The sequence below is a fragment of the Papilio xuthus genome, unplaced genomic scaffold (assembly GCF_000836235.2).
Source record: "Papilio xuthus unplaced genomic scaffold, Pxut_1.1 DF825928.1, whole genome shotgun sequence".
NCBI lineage: Eukaryota > Metazoa > Arthropoda > Insecta > Lepidoptera > Papilionidae > Papilio > Papilio xuthus.
The window spans coordinates 7,642,296-7,657,885 of record NW_013532721.1 but is presented as its reverse complement, the minus strand read 5'-3'; the positions used below and the strand labels follow the sequence as shown (position 1 = coordinate 7,657,885).

Genomic DNA, 15,590 nt, shown 5'->3' with positions numbered 1-15,590 from the left:
ACGACCACATATTTTAAAATAATATAGGAAATATATGCCAAGCTTGTCTTATTTAGCTTCCACGTCTTCTAATTTAACATACTGTTACTGTGTGATATTATATTTGTTGTCCGTCTGATACGAGAACTAAATTTCTAGGATTTATATATGTATGTAGGTCATCCTCAGCCTGGATTCGTCAATTGCCTTCCCCATCGATTGCCACAATGCCTGGTTCTGTGCTGTCCACATCCAGTGCACACCCGCAACCTTGACCACGTCATCGGTCCATCTTGCGGGAGGGAGTGGATGTGACCGTATCTTTAGAGAATTTGATTTGCATTCTTCAATGTGTCAGTCATTGATATTTTATTATAATAAAAAAACATTCACAGCAATCATACTTTCGAAGGGGTTGAGACATGATTTTCTTGTATGTTATGGCAACTGAAAGTCACAGTAAACATGTTTATTAGGTGTTTGCCGTTGGACCCAATGGGAGTTTTAGTCGATAGAATCAGTTGTATCCCGTTGCGCTGATCATCCTACCAGTCAATCGCCACGAGTCCAACAGGAAATTTGTTGCCTAATTATATTAATAGAATAGTGTAGGTGAAAAATAAAACTCCAAATACGTTGCAATAACATTAATAACATTTAATTTCATCAACAATTCTCATTATATGACACTTGAGAGATCACTCATATTAAAAGAAATTTCAACAAGTTTATCTCAGAGCAACCAAATTGTTAAATAAAAAAAATTACCATCTTTTATAACTTTTGTCAGCATAAAGTAAAATGTGACAGATTTTGGCACAGATTCCAAATCCTATAAAAACATAAAAATCCATTGCTTTGATTTTATTCTGTAAATTTCTAATTGACATTGTATTATGTATAAAAATAAAAACTAGGTTAAAACACTTGAAAAAGTATCGGCACGGGTCGTCAAGGTCTAGGTCTAAAGTACTGCCAAGTCATCAGTTCGTGTCGTTTGAGAAAAATAAACGTATTGGAGTGGAACTGGAGATGATTGACCTAATTATATGCAAGGTCGAATCACAGATTCGTTAGTAGATTTTTTTTTTAATTTACTGGGGAGATAATATTGTTTTCATTGAGATTATGTCGATTCAAAATAAATAAAATATAAAAAAGAAGTAATACATAAAATGTTACTTTCAATATTACAGAAAAAACAAGTTTTGGATAAGTTTTTTTTTTAATTATTTATGAAAAACCAAAAACACTTACTAAACTGATATATAAACACGGCTAAACACTCACATATATACGTCCGGTGGCGGCACCGACTAGTTTCGAGCCCATCGGGGGCCCTTCATCAGGATGAGTGGTACTGGTATTATTTCGCGGACGCGGCCCTCAGCTCACACGAGATTAAAATACTTTTGTTAATATATATAATATTTCAATTGCTCTGAGAAATATAATAAAACACAAGCATGGGATATATACTACGTAGTCTACGTATTTTCAACGGAATGTACTTAAAATATGAAAATCTATGGAAATTAGATAGATAATTTTATTTAAGAAACAAACCTTACCTAAAACAGATTTATGTATAAAACAAAATAAATACAATAAAATATAGTACAAATTGATAAAACGAAATCTGTATATTTTTAAAACAATTTATTCTTAATATAAAAGAAAAAAATATTTTAAAAGATTCCTTAAAGAAAAAATATATTTACATTTCTTTGACACATTAATTTTGAATAATAAATTAGTTTAATAACTATATAATATTATTGTTATTTTTGCAATCTTTTCGTAATACAATCACCATAATATTTATATCAAACTTATGTATAGTCGGATCTAAACTAATTGGTCGTTGTATTTTTAAGGTTAGATTTTCAATAAAGTATTAAAATTTGCATTGCAAACAACCATTAGTTCAAAACCGACTATTAAAACCATCTTAATAATTTCAAAATAATAAAGGAACATTTTAAAGTAACATTAGGAATGAATGTTAATTTTATTATCAACACTACTTCGTAATTTAATAATCTCTACAAACAGATCAATTTATAAATACTTTTTAAGATATAGTTCAATTTAATTCTTACAAACTTCAAACTACATTAATTTCAAAATGTCTACACTACTAACATCTATATAAAATGGCCGAATACGCGCTACTGATTCTAAATTGAGCCTTCTGCAGACGATACTAAGGTTTAAAATACGCCGAAGGATTATTACTACAAATATAATTTGATGTGTAATATATTTCGGTAAACTTCTCGAACATTAGTCGTTTTATTGAAAACTTTGAAAAGTTGAAATGAGACATGAAATGATTTTATTTATTTGACAGTTAAATAAAATATTATTTTGCGCAGTTAAAGAAGTTTTAAGCGTGTACGAGACCTCCAGGTCCGGGCAGCGTGGTCTTGCCGGACAGGTAGAGGTCAACAGCGCGCGCCGCCTGACGACCCTCAGATATCGCCCACACCACCAGCGACTGACCACGACGACAATCTACGCACGCATATAAATGTATACGTTTTATAAAAATAATCATAAATAAACTAAAACTTTGGATATATATTTTGTTAGTACATATCTCTAAAAGAATCTGTCGGATTTCACTGAAATTTGGCACAGATATAGAGAACATTGTATGCGAACGAAGTCGCAGACTAAAGCTAGTAGTGAAATAAAATTTTGATATAAATTTATTTATTACCAAGAGAGTTATCGCGATGTCGTACATTTTGAATGTTGCATAAAAAGATATAGAGGTAGGAAAGTGGTGTTTACCTCCAGCGGCGAAGACGTTGTTGACGGGCGTCTTGTAGATGTTGCTCTTGTCAGTCTCGATGTTGCTGCGAGCGTCCAGCGGCAAATCTGCGTACAAACAAACACTTACCATGGTTTTCTGAGACCTAAATCTTTGTATAAAACTTGTTATCCCTTATTAACAGAGTTAACAATATGTTTTAAACGGGGATTTCGGTCGTAATAATTCACGATTAGTGCACAGCACAAGATATTAACCTTGAAAATGAAACTGAATCTATGAACGCCATCTAGTGACAACACATTGAATAGTTATAAAAACGTATGGTGGGTTACCGAGCTGGTGTGCGACATGCCGCTCGGGTCCGAGGAAGCCCATGGCGAGCAGCACGAGGTCAGCGCGCACGACACGCTGCGTGCCCTCCACCTCGCGCATCTCCCAGCGGCCGCCCGCGCCGCGCGACCACTCCACCTCCACGCACATCACCCCGCACACGTTGCCGGAACCTGAACACGTGCACACATCATACATCAACCCATAATAAGCTAATTTGAAATATTATTTTCGCATTTAATAGCCTAATCATAATAAAATACTAAAGGCTTATTTCCATTATTCAAAGGTCCAGATTTTACTCAAACATAGAGAATGTCAGAAGGATGTAATATAAAAAGAGAATGTTAAATGAGTAAAAACCGTCGTGTATATTGTACTTTTTTTGAAAATATACAAAATAAATAGTGTTGTTTATCGTTACCATCGTCAAGGAACTCCTTGGTGAGCGTGGAGAATTGCCTGGGATCATGTCCGAACTTCACCTTCACCTCCTCGTGACCGTAGTCCACTCTGAACACAACGTAAATATAAAATCAATACAAACATCGCAAGTTTTTATATGTAACTTTAGTTTCTCATACACGTATTTATGTGATATTTGTCTGAGCAGTTTACCTGAATATCCTGGGCCACTGCGGCCAGGGGTTGTCAGGTCCACGCGCACGCTTGGGCTCGGGCAGGATCTCGAAGGTGGTGATGGAGCGCGCGCCCTGACGCAGCGACGTCGCTATGCAGTCACAGCTACACACAATTTATAAACAGTTATTATGTTAATTGCATACGCAAAGGAAGGAAATCTTTGTTTGTTGTTTACATCTGTTCGAATAGAAAGTATTTCTATTAAAAGACCGTAACTTCGATGCAATTATTTGTCCCATTGAACATTCAATCCCAAGAGTTGCCTCATTTTTGACTAAGGAAAGTTGTATGACATGTAAGTATATGATGTTTGTATGACAGACCCGGTGTCTCCGCCGCCGATGACGAGCACGTCCTTGTCGGTGGCGCTGAGCGCGGGCAGGTCCTTGCCGGGCTGGTGCGCGGCGCCCGCCTGCTTCTTCTGCCATCCCTCCAGGAACTCCATCGCGAAGTGGATGCCGTTCAGCTCGCGACCCTTCAGCGGTAAGTCTCGCGGCCATGTCGCACCAACGCACAGCACTAGTGCGTCATATCTGGGGGAAAACATTTTATCAACTATCCTCATTTATTTATAATTGTGAATTATACGCAATAATTAAGTACAAAATGTTGACTACAATAGCTTTTATAGTGTTATGATTATTTTAAATGTTATAGGCAAATAATTATCCTCACTTCACAGTTTCGATCGAATATTTTTTTGATTCCGCGCGGACGGAGTCGCGGGCAATAGATAGTATGAAATAAACATTATCAACCTTAGAAATGTATGGACAGGTGAATTTTACGATTAGTAATAAGGAATTGTATTGTGTACTGACTCGCTGGCGAGGTCTGTGGCAGAGATGTCTTTGCCGACGTGTATGTTGCACTTGAAGACGATGCCCTCGTCAGCCAGCAGCCGCAGCCGGCGCTCCACCACGCGCTTGCTCAGCTTCATGCTGGGGATGCCGTACTGCAGCAGCCCGCCGGGACGGTCGTTGCGTTCGAACACTGTCACACTGTACCCGGCCTACAATACACACGATTAGTTTATTTAATAGAATATGGTTGTGTTTACTTGTAATGCATCAGATCATTTGGTACCTTGTTGAGTTGATGTGCACAGGCCAGTCCCGCTGGACCCGAGCCAACTATCGCTACTGTTTTACCATTGCGGCTTTCTGGAATCTGAAATCAATACAAAATTCTTCAAAGTTGAAGAGTTAAAATTATTTCTTGATACTTTGGGACACACTTTTTACTTCCTCATATGATAATATTTTTAACAAGATTTATTATTAGTAAATAGTTGTTATATTAGTTACCTGCGGCAGTATCCATCCGTTGTCGAATGCGTGGTCTATGATGGCGCACTCAATGTTCTTGATGGTGACGGCGGGCTCCGAGATGCCCAACACGCACGCGCCCTCGCACGGCGCCGGGCACACGCGACCGGTGAACTCTGCAACACACAATACACAGTATTAGGATTAAAACCATCAATTCTATGATATATACTACAATATCTTTTTTTTTTTGGAGAAGGGGGCAAATGCGCGATGGAAACACAAAAGCGATCAACGACGCCCATGGATATCCTCAACACTAGAGGAACAGCAGATGTGTTGTCGGTGTGCTTTTTAAAATGACTACACTATTTTATCGTAAATTAAGGTCAATTAGTGAAATAGGGGGCGCTAGTGAGCTGTGATGATTTAGTTTGACTTATGCCCACCGGTTTATATAGCCTTTAACCGCAACGAGACTAATTATTTGATAAAGCAAAGCGTACATTGTGAGGTCGTACCTGGGAAGTTGTTGGTCTGCAGCAGCTGGTCGAGGGCCTGGCGCCACTGTCCGCGGTAGATGAGGTCGTTCCACTTGGGGATGATGTTGGCGAGCGGGCAGCCGTGCGCGCTCTGGCAGAAGGGCACGCCGCAGTCCATGCAGCGCGCCGCCTGCACGCGCAGCCCGCGCCGCACCTCGCGCCCGCTGTAGATCTCCTCCCAGTCGCGCATGCGCTTCTCCGCCGGCCGGTACAGCGACGTCTCGCGCGGGTACTTTATGAAGCCCCTGGTATATACAATCAATGTTATTTCTACTCTCAGATTAATTAGTAACAAATATTGAAAAAATCTTTGTATTCATAAATTAATTTTCATTGTTCACTAAAGAATCCACACTGACCTAGTTTTATCGAGAACCTTCTCCAAATTCTTCTTCTCGAGTTCGACATCACGGACGGTCTCCTCAATGTCGACGAGGCCGTTCTCCTCCTTGCCGTTGACCTGTGCTTTGGGCGCGGGACCCTTGAGGGCGAGCTGTTTAAGCGCGCGCTGGTACTCGTACGGGAACACCTTGATGAACATCTTGCCGGGCTCCGGCCAACTTTCCAGAAGTTCTTTGGCGATGATTGATCTAAAGTGGAATAAAATATGAATTTTAGATTAGGTTTTAGGGCATATAATAGCTATAGAGTAATTTTCACAATACACGAATTTCACTTTAACACATGTGTAACACACTTACCCAGTATAGTCGACAAACTCTTGCAGCAGTTGTCTGACTTCCTCCAGGTCATCCTGGCCCAGCGGCAGCAGTTCCACCATTTCAGGGTTGCATTTGTCCTTGAAAGAGCCGTCCACATCGTACACATACGCAATGCCACCTGGTGATCAAATAATTAAACACATAATTTAAAATGTTAGTACATATATAACTGCTGTCTTTACGAGCAAGTTATACGATATACGCTTTATGATTTATTATATCTATCAGATCTATGAGTTGTTCAACCTTAGATAGGGTTATCAAAATTATTAATTTGTCTAGGGTGGATAAAAATTTTCATATACACTTTATTTTTATAATATTATGGTCAAAATTTTGTAATTTATTACAATATGATATTATCTATACTTGTCTAGGTATATGAGATAACATGTGTGTGTGTTTTACCGCTCATGCCGGCGGCGAAGTTCCTGCCGGTGAGGCCGAGCACGAGCACGGTGCCGGCCGTCATGTACTCGCAGCCGTGGTCACCCACACCCTCCACCACCGCAGTCACACCGCTGTTGCGCACACAGAAACGCTCCGACGCTATGCCCCTGCGCACACACAATATTGTCATTTTTATCTTACTAATATTATAAAGCATATGTTTGTATGGATGGATGTAAATAGAGAGAATACATAAATAATTATTGTATTATAACTAAATCTTTTACCGGAAATACGCTCTGCCGGAAGTGGCGCCGTATAGACACACGTTGCCCACTATCACGTTCAGATGAGACTCGAAGGGAGAGGACTTGGGCGGGTAGATGATCACTGTGCCGCCCGACAGACCTTTGCCTGTAAACATATGTTAAAAAATCATAATAACACTATTCTACTACATTTTTAATAACTTACGAAGTTTCATTTAAAAGTAATTTTAATAATACGTTCTTATAAATTGTAGAAATTACTAACCGACATAATCGTTGGCGTCTCCCTCTAGTGTGACTTTAACGCCCTTGGAGAGGAAGGCGCAGAAGCTTTGTCCCGCAGAGCCTGTCAGAGATATGTCGATACTGGTGCCATCGGGAAGACCTTCGTCGCCGTATTTCCTAATACACCAAAAGTAATTGAACAAAAGTTGAAATGTTGTAAAAAGCTCACTCTATAGTTGAATAGTTTTATTACTGAATAGTTCAGAGTGACCATCAGTTTAATTTATAGATAATATAAAAATGTATATATTACATGGCGATATGATAGGACAGTGTGGAGGTGAAGGCGCGGTCCTCGTTGGTGATCTTCATGGTGATGCTGGCGTGCGTGTCCGCGCCGGAGATGACGCCCGCGCACTGCTCGATCAACGTGTTGTCCAGACGCTTCTCCAGCTGGAAGTCCTGCAACACAAACAAATCCACTCAGAATATATGCCTTTGTGTTTTTCCACACTATATTCTACGTCTACGCTGAATTTCTGCGAGAATGCAGCCGTTCTAGGGATACCTTCTAACAATCATCCATCCATCCATACATCCAAACATTTATGTACCTGTGCCTTAGAGCCGCCGTGTATGTTAACTCCAGGGCGCATGTGCAGCGCGTTCTTGAGTATGAGCGAGAGGTTGAGCAGGCGCGCCTTCGGGTTGTCGTTGTGCTCGCGCACCTTCAGCAGGTCGGTGCGTCCCACCAGCTCCTGGAACCGCCGCACGCCCACTGCTGCCATGTGCTCCCGTACCTAGGACATAAATTATACATATTACTAAGAGGGATATACAAGTTGCTGTGATGGCACTGTCACACATAAGAATGGTCGGACTTTCTTTATAATTTACACTAAATCTCCCTTAGTGACGACTGTGGGTGTAGCTTTACAATTTAGCAGCTAACAGCATATTGAAGTATGTTAAAAATCAGATACAATATTTTGAGGTAGTGTTTATGTCCTCAATATGTAAGAACACAGGATTATTTTTTTCATATTTTTTCTTTTTATAATGTTTTTTATCGTAGATCAGCAATAGCTTGGTTACCTCTTCAGCGAGCATGAAGAGATAATTGACAACATGCTCCGGCTTGCCGGCAAACTTCTTGCGCAGCACGGGGTCCTGTGTCGCGATGCCCACCGGACACGTGTTCAGGTGACATTTGCGCATCATCGTACAACCTAGACAATAAATACCATTTAAATAAACGTTTTATATGCATTTTATATAATTAAAGTAAAGGTTAATGTTAAATGTGTACCTAAGACAATGAGTGGAGCTGTACTGAAGCCGAACTCGTCTGCGCCGAGTAGTGCAGCCACCATCACGTCGAACCCGGTGCGGATCTGACCGTCCGCTTGCACCACAACCCTAAACACAAATTCAATATTATAAAAAACAATTTTCTCCTTGTACTGTCGAATATTGGTGAACAATTTTTTAGTTCTTGTTCGTGTTGCAATAATATCAAAATACAGAAGATTGTATGGATGGATTTATGTTATCAATAAACTCCAAAACGGCTTTGAAAAAACTTGGAACGTCGATTTGATTACCGTATAGAATGGTTCTGGCTTTCTTTTTACTTAGGCGGACGATATAGCATTTATTATTTATTGTTTTTTTGTTGAATGCATTAATGTTTTTTTAATAGTATTGCAGATGTCACCTGGAGCGTAGGTCGTTGAGCACGAGCACCTGGTGCGTCTCAGCTATGCCCAGTTCCCAGGGCAGGCCGGCGCTCTTGATACCTGTCCACGAGCTAGCGCCTGTGCCGCCGTCGTGACCAGAGATCACGATGTGCTCCGCCTTGCCCTACACACATACATACTTCAAGGAATATTTATAAACAGATATCAACCATATTGTTTACACTTTAAAAAAAATTCAAATCGAAAACTTTAGCACAAATTAATAATATTTTAACGGTTATAAAAATCAGTGTTTACTTTAGACTCAATTTAATTTACAAGACAAGTAACCTCAATCTCATTGTCTTTCCATACCTTAGCAACACCAGATGCGACAACGCCGACGCCGACTTCGGAGACCAGTTTAACAGAGACTCGTGCTTTAGGGTTAGCGCATTTCAGGTCATAGATGAGCTCCGCCAGGTCCTCAATGGAGTAGATGTCGTGATGCGGCGGCGGTGAGATCAGTCCCACTCCCGGCACCGAGCACCGAGTCTTCGCTATGTCCTCCGTTACTTTGTAACCTGAATGAAATAAGTTAATTAGACAAAATCAAATTAGTGAATAAAAAAAAAATAGTAATAAGTCTGTGCGTTCTTTCACACTGTGTTCTATATTTACAATATACTTTTGCATTTATAATATTAGTAAGATAAGAATGTATGTGTGACCTGGCAGCTCTCCGCCTTCTCCTGGTTTAGCACCCTGTGCCATCTTGATCTGTAAATCGTCAGCGTGCGCAAGGTACGAGGCCGTCACTCCGAACCGACCAGATGCCACCTGCTTGATGGCTGACCGCTTGTTGAACTCCGGATCCTGGACACAAGGATTAAATAAATAATAATATAATTACCACTAAACGGAGAGTAATGTATACTTATTAAATAGCTATATCATTTTACTTCATTATTTGTCTGTAGATAATACGAGAAAATAATATTACTTGATTGAGATATCTGTCGGCGTTCTCTCCGCCCTCGCCGGTGTTGGACTTGCCGCCGATACGGTTCATTGCGATGGCCAGACTGGTGTGCGCCTCCAAGGATATCGAGCCGAACGACATTGCGCCTGAAAACAACATAAATGAGAGATGATGAGATGCGGATATCTATGGACAACGGTCGCTTCACTATTTCAGCGATTTCAGGCGGCCGCTCGCTCGTTTGCCACCTTATGATATAAAAAAATATTGATTTGAGTATTTCAATGTACGCGTTGGTTGTCGTGGGTGTACCTGTGGCGAACCGTTTGACGATCTCTGAGGCGGGCTCCACCTCGTCGATGGGTATGGGCTCGTCCAGTTTCACCAGTTCCAGCTGACCGCGCAGCGTGCACGCTCGGATCGACTCCAATGCACTCTCTCTGTTACAATATAATTGGATTATTAAATTTATTTAGACCTGGTGAGTATTAGACTAATACTACGATAAAATACGTGGTTAAAACATTTTATGAAAAATCCATAAAAATTCTCGAAGAGAATGTCAAATATATAAGTAAGATTACCTATATCTGTCGTAGGCCGAGCTGCTCTTGCCGACTGCGGCCTCCTGCAGGTTGGCGATGGACACTGGATCGTTGATATGCTTCTCGCCGCCAGCACGCCAGTGGTAGTAACCGGGGTTCCTTTATTAGAAACATTTTTTTTATTTAATCAAGTTTTATTCATATTACTATGCCTGACTAATATTAAAGAAGTGATTTGTGTCTTAATTTGTTTAATAAATGTTTACCTTAGAACTAAAGTATCCGAAGAACTTCCATATGTCAAGGCGTGTCTATCAAATATCTCCTTTGATAGGATCTCAAATGTAACACCACCTGAAATTAAAACCAATTAAAATCCAAAATGCATAGTACATTGTATGGAGTGGAGTGGAGTGTATGGAGAAAAATAATGTTTTTAAATTTATTTAAAAAATAAACTTTGTTAGCATATTACCAATTCTAGATTGCGTTCCCTTGAAGCACTTGTCGATGACCTCCTCGCTGAGACCGACCGCCTCGAATATCTGTGCACCCTTGTACGACTGCAGCATACTGATGCCCATCTTCGCCATCACCTGGAGTAGAAAAAAAAGGAATTAAAACTAAAAGTAATAACAAACAAATCTACACAAAATTAACTAAGACAACTGTTTTTAGTATGTAATAGTTATGGTTACCTTAGCGATGCCGGTCTCGATGGCCTTCTGGTAGGCTTTGTAGATGTCGTCGTCAGAGAGGGTGCTGTCGATGATGTTGTCATCGCGTAATGCGAACGCCAGCTCAAATGCTAAGTATGGGCAGATCGCGTCCGCACCGTAACCTGAAAATGTTTATAAAAGCGATATGGAATGTATCAATTAATGTAAATTTACAGGGTGACGTGATAAATTCAAGGTAATTTAAGTGCCTAGTGAAGCAGTTCGTATTATACAGAAGAAGTGCATTTTATTGCATACGCACCGAGCAGCACGCACATGTGATGCACCTCGCGCGCCTCCGCCGTCTCCAGCAGGATGCCAACCTTCATACGCTGTCTGGTCTCGATCAAGTGATGATGCACCGCACCTACAAATATTACAAAACGTGTCAAAAATAATACAGTCGTTTATCATTTTTTAAATTCTAAAGTCATAGCATAATATATACCAAGTGCCAGTAGCGAGCTGACGGGCACGCGCGTTGGACCAGCGTTGCGGTCGCTGAGCACGATGAGCTGGCAGCCGCTCGCCGCCGCGCTGCGTGCCTCCTCGCACACGCGGCCCAGCGCCGGCTCCAGCCCCAGCGGGCCCTCCGTGTAGTCATACGTGCAGTCGATTACGTGTGTCCGCCATCCTCTGTGAGACGTCTTCTTGAGGGCCTCGAGGTCGGGCAGAGACAGGATAGGCTGCGGCAGCGATAGTCGGTGAACGAACTCCGCACTCGGTTCCAGGATATTAGCCACCGGACCGATTGGGCACAGCAAAGACATCACTATCTTCTCCCTGCGTAGTACACAAAACCAGTTAGAACAAAAAAATTGACTGACTGTATACACTGGACAAATATGAATAGAAAAACAGTTCAAAAGACTACACAAAGTGTCTCAAAAATGTTACCTGAAGGGATCGATGGGCGGGTTGGTGACTTGAGCGAACAGCTGCTTGAAGTACTCGTAGGGCAGCGGCTGGAACTGCGACAGGCAGGCCAGCGGTGCGTCGTTGCCCATGCTGCCCAATGCCTCCTTCCTACATACAAAATATTTAAATTAAAAACCATCCAAACTTAATGAACACAAACCGATAGATGGCGCTGTTTTATTTAAATTAGTTTTAGGATTTGTTAAAATTTAAAATATATGGGTCATTTTGGGTTTGATTTTATTAGTAATTGTTACAAACTTGTTCTGTATCATAGGCACTAGCAGCATGTTGATAGCTTCGAGGGTGTAGCCGTAGAGCGCGAGGCGGCGGTCTGAGAGACCCGTGATGGCGTTGCCGTTCACCGCGCGTCCGCCGTTCTCCAACGTCACAGATGCATGGATGTCCTCCATCGATATCTGATACAAACACGCAAATTACTAACAGTTTTCACTGTCGAAACATTTGTATAAAAACATGTCTTTTGCTCTTTGAAAAGAACGAAACGTCAATTTAATACAAGTGTTATAATATTGAATTTCACAATTATACGTATGCGTCAAGCATTTCATTAGTTTAGGGCAAAAGCGAAAGATATGCGAAACAAAAACCTGCAGATTATCCTAATGTAATAATTTAATTTTGTTATTATTAAAAATAAATATTAATATAAATTTTTCTATGAACATGCAACTCGCGTAACATTGAAAATAATAAAAAAAAATAACCTATTCTAATTTACTATAAATATTTTAAATTGAATTGGATCTATAAGCAAATTATTTTATCATCAAGCATTTTATTTTGTCCTGGAAAAATAATAAATAAAAAAAAAACAATCATAAGAGGACAAACACCAAAAGCGCTGCAATAAATAGTACAACGGCCTTATACATATCCTTATCGTTCTCAACTCACCATCTAAAACATCAGTTTTTCGTACAGACCAGTTTTTGTGAAATGCAGCGTGAACATAGAATAAAATATTTACGATATAAATTTCATTATACATCTACAAAGTTTGTTACAAGCCAATATCCACTCAAATCCTAATCCTAACAACGACTCCGACAATTTTAATACAAGCCGATATTCAACAATACAATCTAAAGATTCATATTGAAAAGTTGTCACAATTCCCTTTTAAAAACTTACCTCGATAAAATCTACTAATATAATTGTCACTAATGATCGCCCGCGACTTCCTCAGTTTACAATTAAAAAAGTAGCGTATAATATGCCCGCGTGCATCAGTCCGGACAATCCAAACTAGTACCACTGTCCAAACCGGACAGATAACAATTAAAACATAAAATTGCTTTGTTATCAGTACAAAATATGTTTTTTTTTTTAAATTAAATACAGACACTTCAATTTGATTTATATGTATACATGTATAAATTTATTTCTTAAGTATAAATCAACTCGAATGGTTGGTTGAGTTTTGCATATTATATTTGTGACTACATTATACGTGTATACCTGCTCCTTGAGCCACTGGGAGTGCGGGCGGCTGTTGGCGATCTTCATCTTCAGTTCCACATCTTGGATGATCTTCTTCTCCACAGTGTCCACCAGCAACATACGACCTGGCTTCAATCGGCTCTGTGGAAACACAATTGAATGTTAATTAACCACTTAATGTCGCTTGCAACTCCGTCCGCGCGGTATTAAATATAAACTTAATTAGTAGTCTATGTGTTCTTCCAGGCTATGATTTACGTCTTTGTCAAATTTCAGCGACATCCAGGCAGTCGTTCTGAAGGAACCTTCTAACATTCATCCATCCAAACATTCTCATTTATAATATTAGTAAGATAGGTTTATTTTGTATGTTACCTTGTGTATGACCTTCTCAGGGTCGACATCGTAGACTCCCACTTCGGAGGCCATCACAAGTATGTTTTCACTGGTTACGTAGAAACGCGACGGCCGCAGACCGTTCCTGTCCAGTATCGCACCTGAGGAAAACCAGTCGTCGTCATATCATATAAGAAGTTGTGAAGACAACAATATGCTATTATTTAGTGTAGGTTTGAACCTCAATATTATTGAGTTATTAAAAATATTGTAATAAGATTAGCAGATTAAAAGTTATCAAGTTACCCAACTGTCACTAAACTGATTATTTCTCGGTTAATTTTAGGGATTAAAAGGGCGAAAGCTGAAGAGATTTAACTGGAAATTTAGGCCAACATAATATAGTTTTTAAGATCGAATGTCGTTTTAGAAAGCGGTGATGAAGACGATGGTTGGGTTGACTAACCGATGTATCGTCCATCAGTGAAGGCGACGAGGGCGGGCCCGTCCCAGGGCTCCATGGCGGCGGCGGCCCAGCGGTAGTAGTCGCGCTTGGCGGGCGCCATGGTGGGGTCCGCGTGCCACGCCTCCGGCACCATCGTCATCACCGCCTCCGGCAGCGACCGTCCGCCGCACTGCGACAGGAACTCCAGCACGCAGTCCGCCGACCCAGAGTCCGACAGGTTCGGCTCCACCACCGGGTACAGCTTCTTCAGCTCTACAAGGTTCATTATGCAAGGTAGTTCACACCATCAAGGCTCGGGAATTACATGTTCCACGGCACTTTCAATTTTTTTTTTTTCTAGACGATAACAGAATATATTTAAAAATATACAAAATTTCCTATCAACAGTTCTAATTTACATACATATATTGCTATTAGTACCAATGAATCGATATGAAAGAAATGAATCGAAACTAAAGTAAAAATTGTGTGAAAAAATAATTACCATCTCCAAACAAGTCGCTCTTCATAACACCCTCACGAGCCTTCATCAGGTTGACGTTACCCCGCAACGTATTTATCTCGCCATTGTGAGCCAGCACTCTGCGTAATATTACCATTATTAACTAAACGGTTTAGCTTTTTACAGTGTTTCTCACAAAAGCGTGATGCATTTACCTCAAAGGGTGCGCCCTTTCCCAACTGGGGAAGGTGTTGGTCGAGAACCGGGTGTGCACCAACGCCAAATAAGTGGTAAAAGCTGGGTTGCTCAAGTCTTTGAAATACTCCTGTGAAAAAAAAATGACAAAAGATAGCAATAAAAATATTATTAGTAGTTACAACTGCTACTCGTATGTATAAACTTAATCATCAAATTATTGCATTAAAAACGAAATGCTTAGTTTATTACAAGCTTTCGTGTTATATTCGATTTAAAAATGTACCCATAGTTGGTTGGAGGTGAGCAGTCCCTTGTAGACGACAATTCTCAAGGACAGGCTGCAGATATAGAACCTCGCGCCTGGCACCACCAGCTCATGAGACGCGCGCTTACGGAGCACGAATATCTGCGAACACGCACGCCACAACTCACCGTAATGCTAACTAAATATGGACATAACACATAGGAATAAAGGATAATTACACTAAAACAAAGGATTTATAACCTTAATTTAATTAAAAATAAAGTACTTAATTGTAAATGTAAGGATAAAGGATAAGGATGTGTAAATTTACGTTTGCAACGGAGAGGAGGCCCGCTCCCCGTCACCGGCGCGCGGGGCGTCCATCTGAAAAAAATGCTTTAAGAGTTCTGTCCATACCGTTACAATCATACGAGGATTTGAAAGCACA

General features: G+C 40.4%; 1 protein-coding gene across 3 annotated transcripts in view; it reads right to left on the bottom strand.

Annotated features, from left to right (window-relative positions):
• The window catches only part of Gogat (glutamate synthase), a 38,918-nt gene that overhangs the window by 6,230 nt on the left and 17,098 nt on the right, over positions 1-15,590 (bottom strand). Inside the window, exons 6-44 of one of the 3 annotated variants that reach the window (XM_013322410.1) lie at positions 15,182-15,304; positions 14,916-15,025; positions 14,743-14,840; positions 14,259-14,510; positions 13,832-13,953; positions 13,475-13,597; positions 12,911-12,913; positions 12,254-12,411; positions 11,972-12,100; positions 11,523-11,857; positions 11,337-11,441; positions 11,054-11,196; positions 10,831-10,951; positions 10,622-10,709; positions 10,395-10,514; positions 10,123-10,250; positions 9,832-9,956; positions 9,560-9,704; positions 9,204-9,412; positions 8,867-9,012; positions 8,459-8,568; positions 8,245-8,378; positions 7,764-7,949; positions 7,463-7,611; positions 7,190-7,326; positions 6,943-7,069; positions 6,674-6,822; positions 6,245-6,383; positions 5,903-6,133; positions 5,523-5,788; positions 5,041-5,177; positions 4,820-4,903; positions 4,555-4,745; positions 4,057-4,266; positions 3,710-3,835; positions 3,516-3,604; positions 3,094-3,264; positions 2,779-2,865; positions 2,325-2,496 (exon numbers count right to left, since the gene is read on the bottom strand). In XM_013322410.1, coding sequence (XP_013177864.1) covers positions 2,369-2,496; positions 2,779-2,865; positions 3,094-3,264; positions 3,516-3,604; positions 3,710-3,835; positions 4,057-4,266; positions 4,555-4,745; positions 4,820-4,903; positions 5,041-5,177; positions 5,523-5,788; positions 5,903-6,133; positions 6,245-6,383; positions 6,674-6,822; positions 6,943-7,069; positions 7,190-7,326; positions 7,463-7,611; positions 7,764-7,949; positions 8,245-8,378; positions 8,459-8,568; positions 8,867-9,012; positions 9,204-9,412; positions 9,560-9,704; positions 9,832-9,956; positions 10,123-10,250; positions 10,395-10,514; positions 10,622-10,709; positions 10,831-10,951; positions 11,054-11,196; positions 11,337-11,441; positions 11,523-11,857; positions 11,972-12,100; positions 12,254-12,411; positions 12,911-12,913; positions 13,475-13,597; positions 13,832-13,953; positions 14,259-14,510; positions 14,743-14,840; positions 14,916-15,025; positions 15,182-15,304 — 5,634 coding nt within the window. In that variant the 3' untranslated portion in view covers positions 2,325-2,368. Of the gene's footprint in view, positions 1-1,999; positions 2,497-2,778; positions 2,866-3,093; positions 3,265-3,515; positions 3,605-3,709; positions 3,836-4,056; positions 4,267-4,554; positions 4,746-4,819; positions 4,904-5,040; positions 5,178-5,522; positions 5,789-5,902; positions 6,134-6,244; positions 6,384-6,673; positions 6,823-6,942; positions 7,070-7,189; positions 7,327-7,462; positions 7,612-7,763; positions 7,950-8,244; positions 8,379-8,458; positions 8,569-8,866; positions 9,013-9,203; positions 9,413-9,559; positions 9,705-9,831; positions 9,957-10,122; positions 10,251-10,394; positions 10,515-10,621; positions 10,710-10,830; positions 10,952-11,053; positions 11,197-11,336; positions 11,442-11,522; positions 11,858-11,971; positions 12,101-12,253; positions 12,412-12,910; positions 12,914-13,474; positions 13,598-13,831; positions 13,954-14,258; positions 14,511-14,742; positions 14,841-14,915; positions 15,026-15,181; positions 15,305-15,590 lie in introns of those variants that run through there. The other 2 variants (XM_013322409.1, XM_013322411.1) reach the window with 2 other exon arrangements.